The 16,366-nt window shown below is 38.0% G+C and overlaps 1 protein-coding gene across 8 annotated transcripts in view; it reads right to left on the reverse strand.

Moving 5' to 3' along the window:
- Positions 1-16,366, reverse strand: part of SORBS2 (sorbin and SH3 domain containing 2) — a 252,030-nt gene that overhangs the window by 15,806 nt on the left and 219,858 nt on the right. For all 8 annotated transcript variants that reach the window (XM_006882257.1, XM_006882253.1, XM_006882251.1 and 5 more), the window contains 3 exons: positions 13,283-13,397; positions 13,071-13,199; positions 10,028-10,231 (listed from right to left, as the gene is read on the reverse strand). In XM_006882257.1, the coding sequence (XP_006882319.1) occupies positions 10,028-10,231; positions 13,071-13,199; positions 13,283-13,397 (448 nt within the window). The remainder of the gene's footprint in view (positions 1-10,027; positions 10,232-13,070; positions 13,200-13,282; positions 13,398-16,366) is intronic.

A 16,366-nucleotide genomic window follows, 5' to 3' on the forward strand; every position in this document is an offset into this window, starting at 1 on the left:
AAATCAGGAAGGGAGTGCATCAGAGATACATCCTATTTCCATCTCTTTTCAATCTATATTTGGAACAGATCACTCAGGAGTCTGGACTTTATGAGGAGGAGAGTGGTATCAGGATTGGAGAAAGATTCACCTATAACCTGTGTTATGCAGATAACACAACCTTGCCAGAACTGAGGAGGATCTGAAGCATTTGTGCAGAAGGTCAAGGACTGTAGTCTTCAATATGGATCGAAGCTCAGCATCAAGAAAACAAAGATTCTCACTACTTGGCCCATTGGCAGCATCATGATGGATGTAGAAGGGATCGAAGTTGTTATCAATTTCAGCTTGTTTGGTTCTATAATCAACACTCTTGGCACCAGCAGTCAGGAAATCAAAAGACAATTTGCATTTGGGAAGTCTTCTGTCAGGGACCTTTCCAAAGTGCTAAAGAGCAATGACGTCAGTCTAGAGATGAACGTACACCTGATCCAGGCCATGGTCTTCACAATTACATCAGAGAGGTGGACAACGACTAAGGATAACAGAAGAAGAATCAATGCCTTTGAGTTGTGTGGCTGGAGAAGAGTTTTGAATATATCATGAACTGCCTGCTGAATGAATAGGTCTGTCTTGGAGTGGGTGAAACCAAATTTCTGCTTTGAGAAAAGGATTTTGAAGCTCCATCTCACATACTTTGGGTACATGGCCAGGAGATACCAATCCTTGGAGAAGGACATCATGCTTGAAAGAGTGGAGAGACAGCGCAGGAGAGGAAGACCCTGGATGAGATGAATCGACATGGTAACCGGAGCCATGGAGTTAGGTGTGTCAGAGTCAGTGAGACTGGCTCAGGATAGGGCAGTGTTCAAAGTTATTGTACACAGGATCACTATGAGTTGCAGGTGACTCAATGGCACATAAAAATAACACCAACAGGAACATTTTCATAATCATTTGTAGTGATGGACCTTGAACTTTAAACCTGGGATGAGATGTACTAGTTTGCTAAAGTGAACTAACTCAATCTCATAAGGACAAGTACTGCATAAGACCATTATTGTAAAAATAGAAGGATAGCTAGTAAAATGTGTACAAAAGTCCAAAGGAGGAAGGAAAGGGAGGAGGGGGCTGCAGGTGAAGGGAGGGAGGGAAACCTTGAGGACAAAGAGTTATATGGGCAGAGTGAGGGGTTGGAGAAACTAGGAAATTAGGAAAGATCCAGTGGGGACCTGAAAAGGTGGAGTAACGATGGGAATGGGTCAAAGATGATTAATTTTATAAGATACAATGTATGGGAATGATACTATGAAAGATAATATCAATAGAGGAATGCTTGAAGCACAATGTATAGAAATGTAATCCAATGTATACAAATTTTATATGCAAGCCAATATAAAAGAAAAAGAATTTAAAAAATTTATAAAAACCACAATTATGGCAGAGAATTCTTGCTGGTCTCTAATACCCATTGTCCAGTCTCAGAGGTGGAATTCCAAATATTGGGTCTTTCTTAAAAAAGACTAGTTTAGATCTTCTAATACTATAATATTACATAGCTGACCCTCCACTGAATTTTCAGAGGCAGTTAATTGCATAGGAGGAGACTGCCCATCCTTCACCTGCACAGCAGTTGGTAGATTTGAGCTGCATGCCTTTGAGATTACAGCACAACTTCTTACCAGTAGGCCATGAATTCCCCAAATTCTAGTCCTTGTAACTAATTATTATCAATGAGATACATGTGGAAATCACATAGATGTAGTCTTCAAGGGGAAACAGTATAATCTCCCATCTTCATTCCTTCTCCCTTGGGCTGGAATCAAGAAGACACTGCTGGAGCGGGAGCAACCATCATGGACCCAATGGTAGAAGGAAGCTTCTTGTTGATGAGGGGGAAGAGTCAAATGAAATAGAATTTCCTGGGTTCTCTGGGGACTATGCATCCAAAATACTGTTCCTAGATAACCTCATTTATCTGTGATTGAAATGCACTTGTATCTTGTTTAAACTGTAAAATATTTGAGTTTTATGGCATTACAGCTACCCTAATCTTTACTAAAATAAAGGTATAAGCACAAGGTATATGAAATGATTTTCTTTACAAAAATAGTAGTTAGCTATTGGGATGATATAGGGAAGATATAGTTGGAAAGATTGCTTGACTATATTATGAAGATTAGGGTCTAACATTTTAATGAAATCAGTGTTCAAGAAGCCATGTTGTAATAGGACTGATAGAGGGTGACGATGCTTTTTTGTCGGTCCATAGTAACTGAGTTTCTTGAAAGAAACTCAAGATTTAGCTTTTATTGCACTTTTTAAAAAGCCCCTACTTCAATTAGAGTTCATATCGTGCCTTTTTATACATTCTGAATCAAAAACTCAGAGTATATAGTACAGTTGAAAATTAGAATAATTGTTGAGAAGAATGTTATTTTCCAAAAAGAGATATTTGAAAGACTAGGGGAAATTTGAATTGTGATTTACATATCAAACCCATAATTTATGTACATTTTAGTTTTCTGTAATCCACAAAGTGGAATTAGTTTTACTCTCTATAGCATGAGGAGCTCTCATGGTGTGACACAGAGCTGGCTTCACTGTTAACCAAAAGGCTGTGGGTCAAAACCGCTAGTGGCTCTTCAGGAAGAAACGGTAGCAGGTTTCTCCTGTTGAGAATTACAGCCTCAGAAACATAAAGGAAGGTTGTTATGTGTCAGAATGAATTGGATGGCAGTGAGAGTTAATATTGGAAAGAAATGATAGAAATTCTTATTAAAAAAATATATTTACATTAAATGAACATATTTTAAGTAAAATGACAGCTGATTAGGTGTTGAGAAATATATTACTGTGCCTATCTTATGGATATTGTACTATGCCTATTTAGACATTATTAAAATGTTTCTTTTTCTCCTTTCAATTATAAATTATTATTTTCCTTTGTATTAAATATACTTAAATTTGAGGAAATAAATTTCTTAAAGGATTCAAATCAGCATAGTTTGTTATTGTGTCAGGTGTAGGATTAAAATCTGGAGTTGATGAAATTTATGTTTATATTTACAAATAAAAAAGTCAACTTTCTATAAATAGAAAAATGAATATATTAAGTTTGAAAAAATTCAGTAGAGGATTAAAAGTTAGCATTTGTCCTTGATTTTGTTTTATCTTGCTAGCTTGATAAAAACTCAAAGGATGAACAACATTCTGTCTTTAAAGTACTGCATTTTTTCCTAAAAGTCATACTTAACATGAATTCACCTAGATGGGCTATTTTGGTGGATGCCTCCACGATAGTTTTCAGGAGTTGGTGCTTTCTACTATAGAAATGTGGCTCAATTATAACCTTAACTCTTTGTCCGCAAACACTCTCATTCCAAGTCCAAAAGGCTGACTATGAGGATTAGCTATTATGTGAGTTCAATCACCATTTTCCTAAGGAAAAAGTTTCATGATCATTGAAATCCCAGAAGCTATAGTGGGTTGGCTATATGCTGTGATTATTATGGAATCTCTCTCAGTAATTTTCACTTTGTTTTTGTTTTTTTACAGAGTATATCTTAATCACCTGCTCTGGAGTCAGTTCCGAATCACGCACTGCAGAATGGAACCACTCTACAGCGTTTTCAGATCTTTCAGAAGTAGATCGCCAGACCTTTCTTCTGAGGTCCCTCTTAATAGGTGTGAACCACCAACCTATCAGTTAGCAGTTGAGTACCTGCACCACCCAGACACTCTAGTAGTAGTATAGTGTGGACGAGTGAAATACGGCTGCCAATCTATGGGCCTCACTGATGGAAGCTTTGTTAATGGCATAAACCTGGCATCATTCTGGTGTCCTTATTAATGTATTTCAGTTTTGTAGAAGAATAAGGCTTTAGGTCAATGCCTCAGGCTCTGCTGAACTTGCTGATGGGCAAAGTTCCCTCCAAGAGTGACAGAGGATGACAAGTACAACACTGATGCCTTTGAATGAGTTGCTCTTATTCTGATGTTAACTTTTTTTTTTAAAAAAATCTAACAGGAACCTTTTATTCTGAGAAAATTTTTAGTTCTTTACCCTCTCAACTAGGGCATAGCTGGTATGCAATTATAGCTTTTGCAGTTTTGGGGTACAGGCCATGCTAATGATGTTAAATGTTAGAAGTAAGAATTTACAAAGCTTTTAATCTTGTGAGACCGCACCATTCTACAAATGTGCATCTGTTTAATTCAGTGCATTGGTAGACATGCAATAAACCACGCTCATAATGCAGTTACCTTGAACTTTGGTGAACTTATCTTCTGCTGGTAACAGTGTTTGGGGAGGAGAGGAGGTGAGTGAGGCTGGGTAAGCTGGGAAAGTGTAGAAACCAGATCAGAGACAGAGGCGGAGGGAGAATGAGGCTGAGGGGAGGAAAGCAGACCTCTTGGGAAAGGTGTGGTGCCCCGACTTCCTGGAGAACATGAAGGTGGCTTAAACATTAAGGAAAAACAAGATGCAGTTATCTTGTGGCCAGGTGAGGTCAGTAGTCTTTAGAGAATATCCCCCAGATGTAAAGAATTTTGAAGTTACAGAAAACCCTGAGAAGTGACATTTATAACAAAAGCAGTTATTTTTTCCTGGTGAATTGTATTTGGCATTTTCCATGGATCATTTTTATTTTTCTGATGTAGTGAAATGCTCCTACATTCCATAATTTTGTACTAGAATTATATGATGATTGCTCCTTCAAAATGGGAAGGAAAAAAAGGGTCTAGAACCCAGCAATGACCATATGGATCTTACTTTTATGGCAAGCCATGATATATAAACAGCTTTCTTGATATAGAGGTAAAGTCATAATTTCTTTGGGTGAGGTGTGAACTGGTGGCAGAATTAGTCTCACAAACCACCACCACTGCAGTGAACCAAGTCATTTATCTAATCTCCTTTTAAAAAGTGGATAAACAGATAGATGGGAAATATCAGTGGTGTGAATAACTCCCTAAAATATGTGCAACCTGTGTTAAGTACACACTTGATTTCACACACACACAACTAGAGCTGACTACAGCACGTGGCCTTTTCTCTGCTGGCTGAGAGGCCCACTGAGCTCAGAGGCCAGCCCCATGAGCACTGACTACTATTTACCTCTAAGGACACTCTGTGTAGGGAAAGTCCCTGAGACCTCGGAAGAAACCCTTGGGATTTAAAAAGAAAATTTTTTAAAAAAAATATTTTTAGGATTTGACAACCCCATGGGGAAGAAGATCCCGCAAAACGGCAAATGGGGAATATTGTTTTTATTTCATATTTTCAATGTTTGCCAGCAGCCAACTGCTTTTTAATGTACAAGTTTTATATTTGCAAGAATAAAATTCTATTTTTGAGAGAGGCTTCTAAATTAACAGTGCAGGGTATTTCCTCCCTTCACTGATTAAAAAAATGCACTTTATTCCAAGGCTTTTTGTAAAATGAGGATGTGACATGCAATTCTTAAATAGTGAGCTACTGGGGGAAAATGACCTCTTCAGAGGGGCCCAAAGGGTCCCAGAGTGTTATTTTCTCCTTTTTCTTGCCTTCTCTCCCTCCCTTCCTTTTCCCTCTAAACGCTTTCTGGTTTTTTCTTTTTTTTTTTTTTCTTCCTGCTGCCATTCTACCAAAAGTTGTTGCATAATTTTCTCATCCTAGAACTGAACTTCTCTGTGTGTGTGTAAACCTCCTCATCTCTGAAGTGGGGGGATACGATCTGACTAGGCTGTGAGGAGAGATCACAGTGCCTTCTGACACTCGGGAAGAAGTCAGCTATTAGTATCATTAATAACACTGGACAGGCTATGTAAATTCTAAATACTTCCTGTAAAAATTTATAGTCCTAAAGAAAGAACAGGATTATGGGATTATAATCTTTATTAATGGAGTTAATATAGTTTGTTTGCATGTGACCTTCCGCCCACCGTTGACTCATGCTGTGCCGGCGTGTCTTAGAAGAAAACCATCTAGAACAATGTTTATTAATATGATTGGCTATACTAGCTGATCATAGTAAGGCTGGTTAGTTCTTCAGGAATGTAGATAGGATTGAAATACCTCGTTACTGGGTTTTGCTCCGTTGTGGTGTTCTTCACAGATTCTAGGCTCTGTGAGGGTTGCACATTTTAAGCAGTCAGATCTTATCTCCTCGTCCTCCTCTTCAATGTGCAGAGCTGGTGTTACCTCTGTGTCATCATGGCCACATGACATGGAATCTTGGTCATGCGGTCCCGGCAACCCTCTCCAAGTGCCTGATAGAATCCCCTCAATGATTTCTTCCTCTTCCTCTCCAATCACTGGGAGCGTTTTGGCCAAGGCACCTACACTGGTGCATGCAGAGGCGACAAACTTATCACCTAGGACCTCAGGGGCCTTTTTAGGATCTGAAAAGCCCCTTCTCATTTTTTTCAAATCAGCAAATGTTTCTTGAGTTGTCTTTAGGTGGTCATGAAGTGGCATTGCCTGGTGTGATGGGGCTGAAGCTGAGCCCTCGCCAGATCGGGAATAAGGTCGTGGAAAGCCTGCTGGTTCCACTGGGGCAGGAGCTGGTAGCAATGCCAGGAAAGCTGGAGGATCCTCCTTAATTTCGAGAATGGTGTCCTCTGGGATATTTGTTCTGGTTTGGTCAGTTTGTAGGGTTAAAGCACTAAGCCTCTCTAATTCATCCAAGAAGTTGTCTGGGAAAGGAGGTGGTGTTGGGGCTGACGGGTTTGCCAGTGGAAGGCCAGCTGTCAGGGAAGGCCACTCGTGGGCAAGTCCCCAGAGAGCTGCTGCGCCTGCACCAGGTGATGTTTTGTGCATGGAGGGAGGACATGGTTCACTTGAAGCCAACTTAGACATATGTAGGGACAATGAAATAAGAAGAAATAAGTAAACCAAGAGAGCAACAGTAATTCATCAAAACACAGAGAAACAGGGATGCAGGAAAGAAGAGGTAGTGACTATGAAAACAGTGTGAGCTGCATCCTACATTTGAAGATATTTTGCTGAATTCAAATGCAAACAACCATGAAGCATATTAATTAGAAAAGTTACTTGTAGTCTGAAACTACTAATTTTTTAATTCAGTCTCCAAGTACAAGATAAGCCGAGTCACAGAGATGAAGACAGACAATGAAACCCTGAGATAATTTCATGGTCTTATCTCTTTGCAGCTAGGACTCCAGATCTCATTTAATGTAAGTGACTCTGCACTCATGCTTAGACAGAAAATCAGTTGTTAAAATTTTTATTCACTGTGTTTGGTTAGTGTTTTCTTCCTGCAGTTTTGTCAATTCTTTTGAATGTTTGTAAAGTTTTAATTTATGTTTGCAAGGTGATCATAATAAACTGTCTAAAACATTTTTAGACTATTATCCAGCAATACATTTGTAAGGGAAGATGTTCTGAAAAATATTTTTTCCAAGAACACAAATTCATGTTCAACAGAAGGTAAGTTAATTTACTCAGCTAATTCAAAAGTAAAAAAGTCACAATAAATGCTTATACAGCAAGGAAACATAATGTCAGTGGGCATAAACTTTTGCAAAGATTTCTATTCTCTCTCAAAAGAGAAACATATGATGCTAACCTGTGGAGATATGATTTATGAAGCATACTCTGATTATGACTGCAGTGATTGAATGGAGCAGATCTGAGATTGTGGAAGATAGGGCAAGGTTGCTCCCAGGGGTACTATGAATTGTATGTGACTCAATGGCACATGACAGCAATGAAGACAATATCAACTGCATCAATCTCCTAAAGAACATACTTCTGTGAGGCTTCATATTATATTTTAGATATATAAACAGTAAGTTGAAATTATTAAGTAAATGTCTAAGAGGGGTTCAGGAAGCACTGCCTGGTGGCATTCTACTACAGCTCTCTCTTGTTGCTGCACTAGAGAATATACATGTTTTTCACAGAAGAACCTTAAGAAAGGACGGAGAAGGACCTTTTATGTTAGCTCTTTGCAGGCAGATTAACTCCTTTTGAGAAATAAAGAAATACTCAAGAAGGATTTTGGAGATGCACTGTCTAGTTGACTTGAGGGACGATATTTCACACTTGTTGAGTCTGACACTCTCAGTCCTTTGTGTTCACTGCACAGTGCGTTACTGCTTTCTCACTTGACTGTCTCTGTCTCTCACAACAGGAATGAGGCATTTGTTGAATAGATGTAGCTGGGGTTTTGGGTTTTCTTTAAAGAAATAGATCATTATCATGTAAGAAATAGTATAGAGTGTCACAAAAATCGCATAGAGTGTCATAAAACTTTACAACACCTGAATAAAAGATTAAGAACTAAAGTCGGCTTCTTGTTAATGTTTTTGTTGTGTATGTACCATTGAGTCAGAACTGATCCACAGCTGACCCTCCAGCGGGTTTTCAGAGGCATCTAATTGAATGAGAGGAGAATGCCCATCCTTCTCCCAAAGAGCAGCTGGTGGATCCAAACCGTGTGCTTTTGGGATTGCAGGGCAGTTTCTTACCACTAGGCTACCAGAGCTCCCTAAAGGCTGCTTAGCACTTGATATAATGGGAAGCTGTACTTGCGGAGTGTTACTAGGTGGATATTCAATCCTTTCAAGTTCTGGAGACGTATTAGAAATTATTTAGAGCTTCTCTTTCAATCTAGAGAATTTTTAAAATTTGCTAAAGCTCTGCACTTTACAATGTGAAAGTTTTTACTTAGCAATTAAATTTTGAAAGTTTATGAAAGATGCAGGTTTTCAAGATATTTTTTTCCTTTTTTATATCTGTCATGGACACACATATTATGTAGATGAGGAAGAAAAATCTTTAAAGTCTAGTATCTCCATTACTACCACTACCACTCTATTCACATTATCACCACTGTCACCAATGCACTTGTGAACAGGTTCAGAGCACTTAACTTCACTATGAACCTCCTTTTATTGTAAGTTGGGTATCCTGTACTACTTATAATACAAAAATAATATGATTATACTGTCTTAAAAAATACTGGAATTAGACCTTACTGTACTATGAAAGTAGAACTATGTGAGATGATATTAATTTACATCTGAGTTTCCGCTAGCAAATATATATGTATATATATTATCAAGAAACATTTTAAAACAATGTCAAAGAGTGATTCATAAATCACTTAAGTTATTATTTCTGTTAGCAAGTGTCAGTTAGAAAAGAGGGTATGTAGTCATTGATATATTTAAGATGACACTCTTTAGGTATGCATTTGAACTAAAATGATTTTGTTTAATAGTACTGAGAAGTTTCTACATTAAGCCAATGACATTTTAGCAAGGATTACCAGTTGGAAATAAAACTATCACCTTTTAAAAAGTATCGATATAAAGTTTGTAGTATATTTTTCTCAAGAAGTGGCAATAAAACAAATTCATTACTCATCTGATACACACATTTCTCTATAATATTTAAAATATAATTTTATGAGACAAATCTAGGAATGTGAAAATGCATTTGAGTTATAGAAATATTCTTTTATCTTTTTAACTTTATAGAATAATTTCCTAAATACTGGATAAACCATTTAGATATATGATTATGACATTTTTGGAAGGTATTAATCCCCTTAAAACCCATCTTGTACTTCTTTTAAAGTAATTGACTGGTAGATAAAATGAATATATTTACTGCTAGTAGATGAAGATTCTTCTCTCTTTTTCAGCAGATAACTGCTGAAGGAAAGCTATTGATGTCGATACTAAGCTTTAATAATTATGTATATATACACACGCATACACACATACTAAAGAAGATTCTGGAAACTCATAATCAAATAAAAGTGGGTAACACCAAACAGTCTCACTTTTCAATGCTGTTTTAAGTGCCCTGTATTAAGGTCACTTATTCTGTAACTGAAACAGATGATTAGAATATCTCTGGAAAAAAAAGTAAAATTGCATTTACTTGACATGGTACCCATACACTTAGGAACCTAAATAGAAATTCTTGCCTTTGCAAAAGCGAAAACATTTTAGTCTAGTGCTCTAAAATCAGTTCTGAACATCTTACTGTAGATCTCAGACTTTATGTTAGGGTGATAGAGTATCTTCTTACCTTGTTTGAACTTAAGCTGTGGATTCTGTCACTAGAGTAGCTGTGGGGTATTGGAGGGTCAGGATAGTCCTCAGCACCTTTGGTTATATTCTTCTTGACAACTTCTACATAGGAGACAGGGAAGATGCCTTGTCTGTTGGTACCTGGCACTTTACCTTCATACCAGTTCTGATCAACTCTTTTAAGAAGAATAATTCTATCTCCCTGTAATGAACATGAGAAAAAAGCATTACAAACAGAGAAGTGGTGACCTACCAAATAGAATTATCAATACTTTTTAATACATGACTTTTTAAAAAGAAATGACTTTCCCCCCCCTCGATTTGGAAAAGGTCTTAGAACTTTAGTTTTTTTTTTAGTCAATGAAATGAAAATAAAGTTTCTAAGCTTACTCTTAAAAATATTTTTATATATACACACACTATATAGATATATATACACAATATATACACTCTACATATATACAATTTAATTATCCATTCACCACTCAGAAACTTCCCAAGGATGCTTGGCTAATAGCTGGTGCTATACTGCAACTATGTGAATTGACTTGTCTATATTGTTTGCAGATAGGGATAATTTAACAGGAATGTCTCAATGATATAATCCTAACACTTTCAAGGAAATGACTTGCTGTTGGAAGAGCTTCAGAAGAGCACAGGATAGAGCTCTATGATGGTGTGTCTGCATTGTGTTGCAGAAATAAAACTCCAGAACCGATGAGGTTGGACCTCACATCACATTACTTCATTAATCTACCTATGCTAAATAATGTCCAAGAACAGAGCCAACAGATGGGGAAGGAGTGAAGACAGTATTTGTGATAATTCATAAACTGTGGCCAGAGTGAACACCTAGCTGGCCTGTACCAGGTTAGTGCAACCTCAGCATCCATTCCGATGGCTTGGTGGCCATGCTACACAGGCTATTAAAGCACCCCTGACTTGTAAGTACTAGAACTTCTGAAGTGCAGTAAGAGTGCTCCTTAAAGCAAGAATAGCAACAGAGTGTCTCAGATATTTTGGGCATGTTATCACAAGGGGTGCTCTCCTGGTCTTGCGGATAGGGGGCTGTGCGGCCAACCCAAGGTGCTAATCTAAAGCTGGATGGTTTGAATCTAAAGTTGTTTCATAGGAGGAAGATGGATCATCTCCTCTCATATAATTTTTAGCCTCTGAAAGCCTGCTGGAGGGTCAGCTATGAGTAGGTTCTGACTTGATGGCAATTAAGTAATTGAGTTGTTATCATTAGGGCCTAGTTCCTGGAAAAGGATATCATATTGGGGAAAGTTGAGGATCAGAGGAAAGAGAATGACCTGGATGGAGATGGACTGACAGTGACAGAAACAATAAATTTAGTTCCGTAGAGATGGTGAGGATGGGACAGGGTACTGATGTGGTGTCATGGAACTGCTATGAATTGGAGCTGACTCAATAGCACCTACACAACCACTTCTGTTATGCACAGTCATAAAAGTAATGTCATACCGCCTGGTCTGTTTCTAACCCAAAACAACATGTGGCTCAGAAATTAGCAAGTCTGATGAGGTGAAATGGTTAAAACGCTGAGGCTGCTTTCAGAAGGTGATGTAATGTGTAGGAATCTCCACCAACAGAATGCTGGAGAGGTTCCACAGCTAATAACGTCCTCATATTAAAGCGCTTTTCCTCAGGTAGGACTCAAGTAGAGAGCTTTGTTTTCCCTAAAGTGCTGGATGGTCTATTTAACTTGCCCGACCACCACTCCACAGAGCACGCAGAAGAAAAAGGTATCTCCTTACATCATGGATTAGCTGGAGCCTCTATTTAACATAATAACCGTGAGATGCGATGCTTCCTCCAATATTGCACGACTGGCGGTGGGAGGAGGTGGCACCGCCTAGAGGTAGAATAGGGATCAGTGGACAGTGTAGAACTGGGACTAAAGGCAGAGAGAGGGAAGGTTCTCCTTTACCACATGTGCCAAAGGATTTCCTCAGTTATTCCATCAGTACTGGAGGTTCTGGGACCGCTGTTCTGATCTGTGTGTACTGTATGCAGACATAACGCTACCTCAGACAGGTGAATTTTAGCAAGAAGAAAAGAAGTATTTTAGTTTATTATTAAAGTAGCAAGTTGAAAGAGTTCTTTTCAATGTTGTTAAGAAGAGATAGAGGATCAACTAGGTTGTTGTGAAGTTTGGGTCACTTAGGAGGTCCAGAAGGGCCGTTAAAGAAACAGACTGTGCTGAGGGTCCTCAAAAGGCTCTTCAGAGGGAAATTATCTACATTACTTTTAGGATTACTCTTGATTGCAAAATAAGTGAAAAATGATCATTCATACATGTAATTTCTTTCCCCCAACTGAAAAATAAGGTAGCAGAAGATGACTATCTTAAAGAGGATTAATAAAGTGCTTTTCCTTTTTGATGTTTCCATGTGGAGGTGACTGCTGCGTGGTAATCCACAGGTATCAGAGAAGAACTGTGCTTCAAAGTGTTCTCAATGACTGAATTTTTGGAAATAGATTGTGAAAACTTTCTTCCAAAGCAGCTCTTGGTAGACTTAAACCTCCAGCCCTTTAGTCGAAGCTGAGCACATTGACTGTTTGTGCCATCCTCCCCTCCCCCCACCCCATGTGTAATGTCCTGGTGTTTTGATTAAAACTGAGCCAGGGGCCTGCTTCCCAAGAAAAGTCACAGGGTGGAAGTCGCTCAGAGAATCTCTGTCTCCCATTGCTTGTCAGGAAAGACACAGCCAGGTAATGGTACCTCCACCAAACTTCCAGAAAAGTCCTTGTAGAAAATGGAGGGGGGAATAAAGTCTAATTTGGAAGCAGGAGTGGCATCCACTTCCTAAACAACATGCCCCTGGAAACTCTATGAACTTTGATAAATGATAATAGTTATAGAAAAGCTTCAGGTCTTTTGTTCATAGGGTCACAATGAGTTGTGCTTGGCTCAATGGCAATCAACAACAACAATAACAACAATGAAGGAAGGAATTTATTTCTGCTTTGAACACACAGCCTTTTGAATGCACCACTAGCATCAACAGTCTTGTTACCTTTCTCAGAGACAGCTCCACGTTTGTGTCTGCGTTGAAGTTGTATTTGGCTATAGCTTCTCCGATCTCACCAGGCTGCGCCGGGGGCGGGGGTCTAGCAGGCTGTGCTTTCTCTGGTGGAGTGAGTTTCTGTGAAAGAAAGCAGTTATTTATTTCTGAATCTACAGTGACTTTTGAAACAACAGCCCAAGAGAGAATAGGCAAGAGCTTACCTCCACATACGAGATAGGAAAAATGCCAACTCTGCCGTAGTGCTCTCCCTCGTACCAATTCTGATCTATTTTCCTGAGGATGTAGACAGTGTCACCTTTCTTAAATGACAGCTCTCTGTGAGGGACACATTTAAATGGCCATAGTTTATCAATTAGTTTTAAGAGCAACACCTGCTCTACATTTTTGTATGAAAATTTGAATTGCTGTATTAAAAAAAATTAAACTCTTCAGCCCATTTAAAGAAGTATTTTTTTCTCACAACTTCTCTTGTAACAATACTAGAAATGATTTTCAAAAAGGGAAGTATAAAAAGTGTAAACATCAAATTGAACAAATTTTCCAAAAAGAGAAAGTATAAACATTTTTTTAAAGGTGTAAATATTTTTCAAAGAGGACAAATGTAAACTTTTTGAAATAAAATTTTCAAAAGTAGTAAGTATAAACACCGTATCTGTTATAAATCATGGATTGATAGAAATTTAAGAGACATAGGAAGGGATATTGCCATGTAAACATTAGTTTATACAGAGGTATTTTGAAGTTTGACAAAATGATTGATTAGTTCTGCATTGACTTATTTCACCCTTAAGCTAGCTATTTAATTCTATCTCTCCCTCTCAAACTGTCTCCTTTAGATACGCCAAAGTTTACAATAAGGAAAACATACATCATCCAGTCTCAGAATATTAGTGCTGACACCAGAAAACTTTGTACCCTCGGATCTTTGAAGATAGTTGACAGGGGTCTAGAAAGAAGATCCTGAGAGGAAATTAGTTTTTGTAATACAAAAAAAAATCTCATACTTTTATTTTTCAATAATGTGCAAGGATAAATCTGTTTTAAATGCAAATTATTGCCTTCTTTGTGCCTTTTTTTTTAAATGAAAACATTCTCAAGACACTATGGTTTTCCTTTTTGGCTGTTTCTAAGGCAGATAAATTTGGATGATTATATGTTCCATTTTAAATATAAGAACATGACTCATTTGGAATAATGCATGACTAAATTCTCACCTTCCCTACATCAGCATTTGATAGCTACATCAAGATTCCTTAAGCAGGTAATTGTATGTTCATTATTTAGCCTCCACAGTCATATTTTTTTAGGAAAGCACTTAAAGTATATATTTTCCCAAGAGTCCCATGTAATAACATAGTGCCTTCCATCCTTGAATCTCGAGAATATTCAACTGAATCATTAACTTTTATAGAATATGTAAAGGAGACAGGATTCATGTCAGATGTAGAAGATTTCTCAAGCAAATTGGAAAAATGTTGTATACTTGAAGAGTTGTTACACTTTTAAAACTAAGAGAAGAGTTGCTTCCTAGCCCAGTTGATTGCAACTCACACAATCTCTTGCGTTTCAGAACAGAATGCAAGAAAGGTTTAATGGCTTTCAGTGGTACTTTCTGAAGGCCGACCACCAGGCCTTTCTTCTGATGCACTCTGGGTGGATTTGAACTGCCAGCCTTTGAGCTAGGGGCTAAGTGCTCAGCTTTTGCCAGACAGAGCCTCCTATTACATACACATTTGGAAGTACTAAAATCTTCACATAGAAAATACATTGTATTTTCAACTACTCTACAAACAAACTTTGGGCATATTGTTAAGAGGGGGTCAGTTCTTGGAAAAAGACATCACACTGGGAAAGGCAGAGGGTCAGAGAATGAGAAAGAGGGGAAGAACCTGAGATGGATTGACACAGTGACTGTAACCATGACCTGAGTACATCAGACACAAGGACAGTATAGGAGAAGGCAAGGTGAGTTGTAGTCGACTAGATGGTGCATAATAATAACAAAGACAAAGACAAAAAGAAGCCCTGGTAGTGTAGCGGTTAAGCACTTGGTTGACAAACAATTGTCAATTTTAATCCACCAGCTGCTCCACAGGGCATATGGGGCAGGCTGCTTCCACGAAGATGTATAACCTCAGAAATCCATGGGGCACATCTCTCCTGTCTTAGGGTCACTTTGAGATGACATGCATTCGAGAACAACGGATTGTTTTCAGAAAGGTAAAGAAGATTCACAGAGTCTTTTGTTTAAACACAACCTTTCTTCTCAAATGCATTACTTACCAAAAAAAAAAAAGCAGCATAAAATAAAATTTAATGTTTAAAATGAAAGATTTTGATTTATACTGGGTATATTCTGGTTTTGGAAATGGGATTAAGAAACTTTATTAATACATTCAAACTCGCTGCCACTGAGTTGTAACTGAGTCCTAGCTGACACTGCATTTGTTTTCTGAGGCTGTAAATTGCTTGGGGGGAGGTCGCCCATCTTTTCTCCAAGACTGTGCTGGTAGATTTGAACCTCCAGAGTGATGTGGCCTTTGGGTTAGCAGTCCTACTCTCTATGGCCTATGTTGTCAGAGTATTTCAAGTTTTGGTAATTTAGAAAAAGAGAAATAGTCTCACTCTTCAGTTCCAAAACTGTGTCCTCATCTCAGAGAATTTCCAAGTGTCCTAATGTGCTAAGTTTGCTTTTATTCATGCATTCATTTGAAGAGTGACATTTCAGCAATGACATTTTATCTCACATTTAAAATTTAAACATTATATTTAATGAATTACTTAAGCTGTGTTTTTAAATAAAATTTCCTTGTAAGGAAACCAGCTTCCAAAGCAGATATTTAAAAGCAAATGTTATCTGTCTCTTGCTCACAAGATGTCATGTGCAAAACGCTCACATTGAACTGTTCATGGAAATGCTGTTTCAAAATGTGGCTGGTCTGGTACTTGCAACCCTTTAAAGCTGCTTAAGGAATCTATAATCCCCAAATCCTCATTTTTGGGTCAAATATATAACCACAGTCAAGGTGAGGAACAAGTGCTCTTTATGTCTTCTACAAAGAGAACTGGGTAAATGTGATTAAGCTTCAGTAAAAGGAATTTATTCCTGGTAGTAGGGAAATATTTTTTGAGATGTAGAGGGAGGCTCTCCTCCAAGGGTAGCTGTTTAATCATTTTCTTTCAATGCTAATATGATTAGATTTTTGTTTTTTTAAGAAAGACCAAAAAGTGAACTTTGTGAAAGATGGGAAGTGATGGACACAGGCCTCCAGAAGGGCTATGAT

Source organism: Elephantulus edwardii, unplaced genomic scaffold (genome assembly GCF_000299155.1).
Source record: "Elephantulus edwardii isolate Elephantulus edwardi_28Jun2011 unplaced genomic scaffold, EleEdw1.0 scaffold00018, whole genome shotgun sequence".
In the NCBI taxonomy this organism is placed as follows: Eukaryota; Metazoa; Chordata; class Mammalia; order Macroscelidea; family Macroscelididae; genus Elephantulus; species Elephantulus edwardii.